At 44.1% G+C, this 9,965-nt stretch overlaps 1 protein-coding gene across 1 annotated transcript; it reads left to right on the forward strand.

The window, feature by feature from the left end:
* The first annotated feature begins 112 nt into the window (after nucleotides 1–112).
* CASP6 (caspase 6) lies at nucleotides 113–9,656 on the forward strand. Its single transcript, XM_006109065.3, has 6 exons — nucleotides 113–522; nucleotides 1,027–1,173; nucleotides 1,934–2,010; nucleotides 3,420–3,595; nucleotides 6,424–6,583; nucleotides 9,092–9,656. Exons 1-6 carry the CDS (start codon nucleotides 494–496, stop codon nucleotides 9,322–9,324), a joined length of 822 nt encoding a protein of 273 aa, XP_006109127.2. The 5' UTR covers nucleotides 113–493; the 3' UTR covers nucleotides 9,325–9,656.
* Nucleotides 9,657–9,965: the final 309 nt, after the last annotated feature.

The following is a 9,965-nucleotide window of genomic DNA, read 5'->3' on the forward strand; positions in this document are numbered from 1 at the left end:
GTTCAATTCCGGTCAAGGGCACCTACCTTGGTTGCAGGCCAGGGCAACCAATCGAACATTGATGTTTCTCTCTGTCTTTCCCTCTCTCTTCCACTCTCCCTAAAAATCAATGGGAAAATATCCCCCAGTGAGAATTAACAACAACAAAAAAAGATATAGTCAAAGCAATTTCCTACTTCTTTCAAGTTCCATAATCAAAAGACTGTTAAATCTAGGCATATTTCACAATGAATGCATTTGCGTAATATTTTCTCCACTTCTCTGTATGATATTCTTTGCTATTTTGCGGGTAAGAGTTGGGAGTGAGAAAGAATTAAGCCATCGATTTATAGTTCATTGGCTTATTATGCAGCAGTTTCCCTTTCTTCTTTTCATATACCCTTAGCGTGCGGGCGTCAAGGGCATCCACATGGCATTTCCTGCTGTTTCACTACCAGAAGTCAAAGTACATTAACAAAAATCAACTTTCGTTTTAATAGGTGAGGAACAAAACATGACAGAAAGAGATGCCTTCTGTAGGAGGTAAGAATATTGTCTTTTCTAATAAAGGCCTCTTCCTATGGTGGTCATGATCAGACTAGAAAAATCAAAGCGGGAAAGGCGCCTGGGCACTGGAAGGTAGAACAATGGCAGGTTTCACATTGGGGAGTTAATTTCTAGTTAATATACAGGTGAGTGCCTGCCCCTGGTTGTGAAAGGACTTAGCGTGATGTCCAAAATATTAAAGTTGGTATGGCCTGGGCCCTGTAGCTAAAGCGGGCCTCGGCCAGGCCCTGGTTGCTGGATCCTGGAGACCCGGGGGAGAGACACCCATGTAGATGGATGGTGGGTGGGTGCTCACAGTGGCCACTGTTTACCAATTGGTACGGAGATATTTCAGGGCTGTCCTTGCTGGCGTGGCCCTGAGGCCTTCAGTGCACACACAGGTCAGCCTGCGGAGGAGGAAACAGCAGACCTCTGTCTACACTACACGTGGACCTTGGGCTCGGAGGAGCTCATTGTTTTTTTTTAATTTTTCATCAACAGTGAAATGTTTGATCCAGCAGAAAAGTACAAAATGGACCACAAGAGGAGAGGACTCGCTTTAATCTTCAACCATGAGAGGTTCTTCTGGCACCTGACGCTGCCGGAAAGGCGAGGCACCAACGCAGACAGAGACAACCTTACGCGCAGGTAGTAGTTTCACCCACCTGTCGAGGCGATGAGGTGTTTAGGTGGTAACTACAGGTGGAAACTCGTCCGCACTGAAGAAATAACAGAGCAAGAGTTTTTGAGGATGAGCCTCAGTTGGGCACAGCCCCCCTTAAGAACTTGCCAGAGTTTTCTTCCTAACCCTGTTCTGTTCAGTGTTAACAGGCTCTGCATTGTTACAGATACACAGTTGACCCTAAAGCTCAGGGGTTAGGACTGCTGAGACCCCGCACAGCCAAAAACCCACACCTAACTTTTGACTCCTCCAAAACTAAGTTGTCCCTCAGTATCCACAGGGGAGGGGATCTAGGCCCCCTGTGAGTACCAACATTTACAGATGTTCAAGTCCCTTCTGTAGAATAGCATAGATAATGCATACAGCTGGCCCTCTGCATCCGCAAACTCCCAACTGAGGATCGAAAACAGTACAGGTATTTATTGAAAAAACAAAAAAAATCTGTGTAAGTGGACACTTGCGGTTCAAACCCTTGTTGTTCAAGGGTCACCTGTATTTGCAGAGTAGACACAATATTCTAACTTGAATCCGTTATCATTACTAGTAAATCCTCTCCTATCGTGGACAACCCAGGAAAACCGTCACAGTCCTATTTGAGTTTTCTTTTCCCTTAAAGAAAAGACAATTTTTGTGTCATAAGAAGTATATAAATTTCCTCAAATAAGCAGGGTTTGTGACAACTTTGAGTAGCTCATAAGCTAATACTCGGTTTTACTCTCTCGCCAGGTTTTTAGATCTCGGATTTGAAGTGAAATGCTTTAACGATCTGAAAGCAGAAGAACTACTGCTCAAAATTCATGAGGGTAAGAAGTTTTCCTGTTCATCTTCCTCTGGTGGCACTGAGTGCTTTAAATGCCCTGTTTGTAAAGACAGATCCAAATAATTAACTGCGTAGTGAAAAGTCTTACTAATTAATGTGGCATGGGTTATAGGTTTTTGCTTGTGCATCTCTGCATATATGTTACCCACCAGATTTAGAGATCCTGGCACAGTTTTATTCCTCCAAAGCTTATATTCAGCATACCATTAGTTAGAGTCTGTTATTCTAGAAATGAATAAAATGATCTTTTCATTTGGCATTTAAAAGTTTAAAATGCAAACACTAGTGATTTTTTAATTGACTCCTTCCATTCTCTTTTACTGGCTTCAAAATACTGGTGATTTAAATACTTTATCTCTTAATTTCTATATCAATGTGTAGTAGGTATTTTAACAATTTATCTTTATCATAATAATCACTGCATGCCATGAATTTTCAAGTCATTTGCCAATGGAATATTATAATGTTTATATAATTTAAACTTTCTGCAGAGCTCTTTCTTTAGGTATAATTGATATATAACATTATGTTAGTTTCAGGTGTACAACAGAATGATTTGATATATGTGTACATTTCGAAATGTCTAGTTACCATCTTTTAGATTCCAAATATAAATGAGATTATATGGTATTTGTCTTTCTCTGACTTATTTCACTTAGCATAATATGTCCATCCATGTTGCTGCATGGTAAGATTTCATTCTTTTTTAATGACTGAATAATAATCTATTTTACATATTTATATTAAATGTGTGTGTGTGTGTGTGTGTGTGTGTGTGTGTGTGTCTAGGCACTCTGCTGATTCATGTAACTTTTACTGCCAAAATGACTTGGATCTTGAAGGGAGTTCCCCATAATATCCCCTTTGTTTTATGTCATTTTCTGTGTTTTAGAAAAACTAATGAAATCTTTCCAAACTACTATTTTGAACTTGAATAATTTTGATTTTTAAAATAATTTGTGACTCTAGCCAGTTTGGCTCAGTGGATAGAGTGTCTGCCTGTGGACTGAAGGGTCAGGGGCTCAATTCCAGTCAAGGGCACATACTTCGGTTGCAGGCTCCTGGCCCTGGTCGGGGGCATGCCAGAGGCAACCAATCGATGTGTCTCTCTCACATCGGTGTTTCTCTCTGTCTCTCCCTCTCCCTTCCACTTTCTCTAAAAAGCAATGGAAAAATTACCCTCAAGTGAAGATTAAAAAATAAATAAATAAATAAATAAACAAAGTTATGTTTCATTATAGACATTTTACATTTATTCTAAGAATAACAGGTTTCCTCCCTCCTGCAATCATTTGTATGTAACTTATTCTAGTATTAGTACATTGAATTTTAATACATAGATAATAAGCATCTGGTTTTCATTTCTGTCTGAATTTTGGGGGGTTTTTCTAGCATCAACGTCTAGCCATGTAGATGCGGATTGCTTTTTATGCGTTTTCCTGAGTCATGGCGAAGGCAATCACATTTACGCATATGATGCCAAAATTGAAATTCAAACACTGACTGGCTTGTTCAGAGGAGACAAGTGTAAGAGCCTGGTTGGAAAACCCAAGATATTTATCATTCAGGTAAGACTGATGATGTTACCATCTTAATTATAAAGCCCAGGGCCTGTACATGGGATTATTAAGAACTAAAGCCAACTTCAAAAGTAACTTTCTCCAGTACTGGAAAGGCCCTTTGTGAATTCTAGCCAGAGTTACAATTTGAATTCTTGGTAGTAATTCTTTCTTAACATAAAAAATAAATAAAGACTCTCGGCGTCTTTATTACTTGGATTGACATTTGAAATGACTCGGAATAACCAATGTGCTACTTCATGGCCAGCCTGGTATCCAGGTGTAGCCACCAGAGGAAGCACCTGCTGCTGGGGGAGTGAGGAGCAAGGCGCCTGCTCAGACGGGCTGGTCCTTAGGGAGTTGGAGAGCGTGTGAGCTGAGCCAGTGGGAGGGGTGCAGGCATGAAGAGTTCTAGACCTAGCTTGCTTCATCCTTTCACATTCTCCCTTACACCGAGATGCTGTGTCCCCCCTGCCAATTGGCATTAGAATAAAAATATTTTTAGGCCTGAATAACATCATCTGGTACATCAATAAGAATTCTGAACAACAAAGAGAATTTCTGATGTCCCAGTGCTGCAGTTCTGTATTTCTGAATGGCATGGAGCACCATGACCACATTCTACATCTTGCCATAGAACATTGAGGGGAGGGAGTGGGTGTCTATAAAAAAAGAAGTTACAGATAATTCCTTGGTTTCTTGTTTGGACAACTGTGTTGAGGTGTCTGTGGGACATGCAGTTGGAAGGACAGGTCTAGAACCTAAGAGGCAGCCAGGGTTGGAGAAATAAATTTTGGAGTAATGAGGAGATGGATGGTAATGGAAGCAAATGAGTTTGCCCACGGCAAGTATAGCCTGAAAAATGAGCAGAGAGGAGATGCTGAGGAGAATGGCCCAGAGAGGTAGAAAAATGACAGCTATTGCTTCATGCAAAAGGGAGGGCCAACATTGTCCAAGACAAGAGGATTGGAAATTACTAATGAGCTCTCCTATGGGAGGATAGCCACCAAGGAGGAAAACATTTCACTGCCTCAGATTCTTGTCTATGAGATGGAGATAAAATAGTACCTCCTCATGGGGTGGTTGTGAGATTAAAACAAACTGGCCTAACAAATGAAAAACACTTAGTGCCTAGCACAAGACAAGCCCTCAATTAAAGGCTAGCTCTGGTTCGAGCATCGTCCCTATACGCTAAGGTTGCAGGTTCGATCCCTGGTCAGGGCACACACAAGAATCAACCAGTGAATGCATCAATAAGTGGAACAACAAATCGATGTCTCCCTTCCTTCCTTCCTCTCTTTATCTAAAATCAATAAGTTAAAATAAATACATAACTAATCTCTTAAAAATAAAGGCTAGCTCTTATTGCAATTGATTTGGCAACTGATGGCATCAAGTTCCAGGTGTTCAACGTTATATCTAGGAAGACAGTAGGAAATATAGTCTGAATATAAGCGTGATAATTCTAAATAAGATTAAAATCTCCAGATTTTAATATCTGAAAACTTTGAAATTACTCAAGACTTTCTGTTCCTTTTAAAGGACTTTCTGTTCCTTTTAAAGCTTTTCATTTTTTAACCATTTCATAGTTGATGTGCATTTATAATATAAACAATCTGTCAGGTCACTGTATTAAGTAGACTAGGGCTGCCAGAACAAAGTCCTCAGACTGGGTGGCTTACACAATAGAAATTTACTTTCTGACAGGCTGTGGAGGAGTCTGAGATCAAGGGGTTACCAGGGTTGCTTTCTCCATAGGCATCTCTCCTTGGCTTGTGGATGACTGTCCCATCCCTCTGTCCTCTCATGGTCTCGTGTGTGTGTGTGTGTGTGTGTGTGTGTGTGTGTGTGTGAGTGTGTGTGTCCTAATCTCTTGTTATAAGGACACCAGTCATGGTGGACTAGGAGTCACCCCTATGACCTCATTTTACCCTAATTACCTCTTTAAAGACCAAATTTCCAACTACAATCACATTTGAGGTACTGGCGGTTAGGACTTCATCATATACATTTTAGAAGGGGAGGGACAAAATTGAGTTCATAATAGTCATTTATGAATAGAAATTAGTGTTAGCCTTTGTGTGAGTCAGAATTAGTGGCTAAGAATTTGAGACCTCACTTTCAAGTAGGAGCAAAAGGAAGAAGGCACACTTCTCAGGTCAAATATTGTCATTTTAACCCTTAACAGTTTATGGCAGTCAGTAGGCAAGCAAAACCCAATCTGGGAACATATTATTTAGGCAAATACTATAGCTTTTTCTTTTTTTAAAAACGTATTTTTATTGATTTCAGAGAGGAAGGGAGAGGGAGAGAGAGATAGAAATATCAATGATGAGAGTGAACCATTGATTGGCTGCCTCCTGCATGCCCCCTACTGGGGATCGAGCCCACAACCTGGGTATGTGCCCTTGACCAGAATCGAACCTGGAACCCTTCAGTCCTCAGACAGATGCTCTGTCCACTGAGCCAAACCAGCTAGGGCAAATACTATAGCTTTTAAAAGAAAGGATGACTCTTGGTGCTATGGTATGAGGAATTTTTTAAATCACAGACACTTTCTCTTCTATAGTGTACCTTTCTTTCAATCAACAGAATTTACTGTATAGTTGAGGATGCCAATATTTTTAAAACGTTAACTAAAAGAAAACATAAGTAGGGGGGAAAAACTCCACTTTAGTCTGCTCTAAACCTGAATGCTGTGGTTTGAAGTGCCTGTAAAGTGGCTTCTGTTGGTGTCAACATGAAGGTGTACTGAATTATATATCCACTGTAAACAGTCAGCATTGGGAAGAAAGGGTAGGTAAGTGAGTGACGTGGTCTTTCTCCTTGTCTTGTAGGCATGTCGGGGAAACCAGCATGACGTGCCAGTCATTCCTTTGGATGTAGTGGACCATCCAGCAGACAGACTGGATGCCAATGTCACCCAGGTGGATGCGGCCTCCGTTTACACCCTGCCTGCGGGAGCAGACTTCCTCATGTGCTACTCTGTTGCAGAAGGTGTGTGGGTGTTTAATACAAACATAGACTTGGCTCTCCTGGCTAAGTTCCTGTAAGCTTCATCGTGGCTTGACTTGGATCACGTCTTTCTATTGGGACACGGTGGTTTGGTCTTGAAGCTCACAGGCACAGAATGGATTTCTTTGATCCAGTAGCACAGAGTGATAGATGAAAATGTAAAAATACCTTACAGAAAAGTCATCCCTGGGAACTCCAAGTCTAAAGCTACCAGTCTAATTGTATTGAATGCTAGAGGCCGGGGGTAGGGGGGTGTCCCTCAGCCCAGCCTGCACCCTCTCCAATCTGGGACCCCTTGGGGGATATCCGACTGAAGGATGGCAGTCGGACATCCTTCTCATAATCAGGGACTGCTGGCTCCAAACGCTGGCCGGCCTGCCTGCCTGATTGCCCCTAACCGCTTCTGCCTGCCAGCCTGATCATCCCCTAACCACTACCCTGCCAGCCTGATCGATGCCTACCTGCTCCCCTGCTGGCCCGATTGTCCCCAACTGCCCTCCCCTGCAGGCCTGGTCCCCCCCCCCCACCTTCCCTTGCCTGCCTGATCGTCCCCAACTACCCTCCCCCCCCGGCCATCTTGTGACCACATGGGGGTGGGCATCTTGTGGTACATTTATTACAATTGGTGAACCTAGACTGACACATCATTATAACTCAACTAGAGGCCCGGTGCACAAAAATTTGTGCACTTGGGGGGAAGGGGGGGGTCCCTCAGCCCGGCCTGTGCCCTCTCGCAGTCTGGGACCCCTCGGGAGATAACGACCTGCTGGCTTAGGCCTGCTCCTGAGTGGCAGAGGACAGGCCCAATCCCTAGGTGCAGCCCCTGGTCGGGCTCAGAGCAGGGCTGATTGGGGAGTTGGGGCACCGCCCCCTGTCATGCACAGAGCAGGGCGCATTGGGAGGTTGTGATGCCACCCTCAGTCACGCTCAGGGTAGGGCCGATTGGGGGGTTGGGGCACCGCCCCCTTTCACACTCAAGGCAGAGTCGATGGGGAGGTTGCGGCGCCACCCCCTGTCACGCACAGAGCAGGGCCAATCAGGGGGGTTGGGGCTCCGTACCCTGTCACGCACAGAGCAGGGCCCATCAGGGGGTTGGGGGGCTCCCCCCTGTCACGCACAGAGCAGGGCGGATCAGGGGGTTGGGGTGTCGCCACTGTCACACTCAGGGCAGGGACAATGGGGAGGTTATGGCTCTACCCTGTCACACACAGAGCAGGGCCGATCAGGGGGTTGGGACGCCACACCCTGTCACACACAGAGTCCCAGGGAGATCAGGGGGTTTGGGCGCTGCCCCCTGTCACGCTGATCCGGTGCCAGGAGGCCTCGCGGCTCCGCTGATCCCGGTGCTGGGAGGCATATTACCCTTTTACTATATAGGATAGAGGCCTGGGGGCCGGCTGGTTTGCCCTGAAGGGTGTCCTGGATCAGGGTGGGGGTCCCCACTGGGGTGCCTGGCCAGCCTGGATGAGGGGATGATGGCTGTTTGCAGCTGGGCACACACCCTTCAGGGTGGGGGTCCCCACTGGGGTGCCTGGCCAGCCTGGATGAGGGGATGATGGCTGTTTGCAGCTGGTCACACACCCTTCAGGGTGGGGGTCCCCACTGGGGTGCCTGGCCAGTCTGGGTGAGGGGCTGAGGGCTGCTTTCAGGCTAGCGATTGACTGAAGCTCCCAACCGCTCCTTTTTTTCTTTTTTTTTTTAATTCTGGGCCAGCTTTAGCTCTGGCTCTAGCTCTGAGGCCTGGGCTGCTGAAAGCTGGTATCTGGTTTGTTTGCGGTCTATAATCAAAACAATGTATAACTCCAGCTCTGAGATCCCAGCGGCTGAAAGCTGGTTTCTGGGGTTTTGTTTAGCTTCTCTATTTGTTACAATGTTTCAAACTGCCAGGTCAGAGGCCGGCAGCGGCAGGTGGGGAACATTGGAGTCCGCCAGTCACTGGAGCAAGCAAGCCTCCCTGTTCGCTTCAGTGCATGGCTGCCGGCCGCCATCTTGGTTGTCAGTTAATTTGCATATACTCACTGATTAGCCAATGAAAAGGGTAGCGGTCGTACGCTAATTACCATGTTTCTCTTTTATTAGTGTAGATTAGCAGCCTGCTAGGAATTACTGATGGCGATAGTGTCATTTGGTCATACTCATGGGAAGCTTTGTTGAAAATATTTGGTGACGATTGTTCGTTTGCAGTAATTTTATGATTTTCTTCTTTCTAATCTCTTGTCTCTTAAAATCATCACCTGGCTACTACTATCTTGAAAACTTTTAGGTAATTAAGTAGAATTAACCCCATTTTTATAGAACTTTATAGAGTTGATCCCTTTCCCACATGAGAATAGTCAACAGGAAAAAATATAAAAAACGGTATCATGGATACATCTTTGTCTTTTCCAAGGTTTTTTGAGACTTTATACCTCTGTGATATCATAAAGGTGTTTTAAGTTACAGTAACTGAATGCCAGAAAACTTCAGTGTCCTTTTCCTTCTCTTTTTTAGGTTATTATTCTCATCGGGAAACTGTGAATGGCTCATGGTACATTCAAGATTTGTGTGAGATGCTGAGAAAATTCGGCTCCTCCTTAGAGTTCACAGAACTCCTCACACTGGTGAACAGGAAAGTTTCTCAGCGCCGAGTGGACTTTTGCAAAGACCTAAGTGCAATTGGAAAGAAGCAGGTCCCCTGCTTTGCCTCCATGCTAACTAAAAAGCTGCATTTCTTTCCAAAATAGAAATAAGGCTGTTGTTGTTTTTTTAATCTATTTGTAGTCTAAATAGATTTCTCTTTTTATATAAATAAGTGTCACTAGATTGAAGCTTATGGTAAGGCAATTTAAAATTCTTTAAGGTTTAACAAGAGAACTTTAAAAAAATAGTTCATATTGGACATGGTGAAAGGGTTTGGTAGATAGAGAAACTAAATCTAGGGAATTACTATAAATAAAAATCAACAAACATTTGTAATACTTGATTTTTTTTAAGTTGCAAGGGTACTCAAAATATCTGGCTGATTTAACTTGTATTTTGTGAATTTTTAAATAAAGTTTTATAATGTTTTTAAAGATTTTGAAACCCAAGAATAATTCATGTTTTTATCAGATTTTTTCTAATTCATATTTTTATTCATTTATATAATTTACTAGAGGCCCAGCGCGCATGAAATCGTGCGCAGTTAGGGTCCCTAGGCCTAGCCTGGCCTCCATCGCATGGCCTCTGCCACCCTGCAACGCTATGTGAAGCTCCCCGCCCCACCTCGACTGCTCTGCGAAGCTTGTTTCGCCCAGCGAAGCTCGCTGCTGGACGCTCCACAAAACTCCCCCCTCCCCCTACCTGCCACTGCTCTGAGAAACTCCCCTGCCCTGTGACTGCTCCG

The sequence above is a fragment of the Myotis lucifugus genome, unplaced genomic scaffold (assembly GCF_000147115.1).
Source record: "Myotis lucifugus unplaced genomic scaffold, Myoluc2.0 scaffold_5412, whole genome shotgun sequence".
Taxonomy (NCBI): Eukaryota; Metazoa; Chordata; class Mammalia; order Chiroptera; family Vespertilionidae; genus Myotis; species Myotis lucifugus.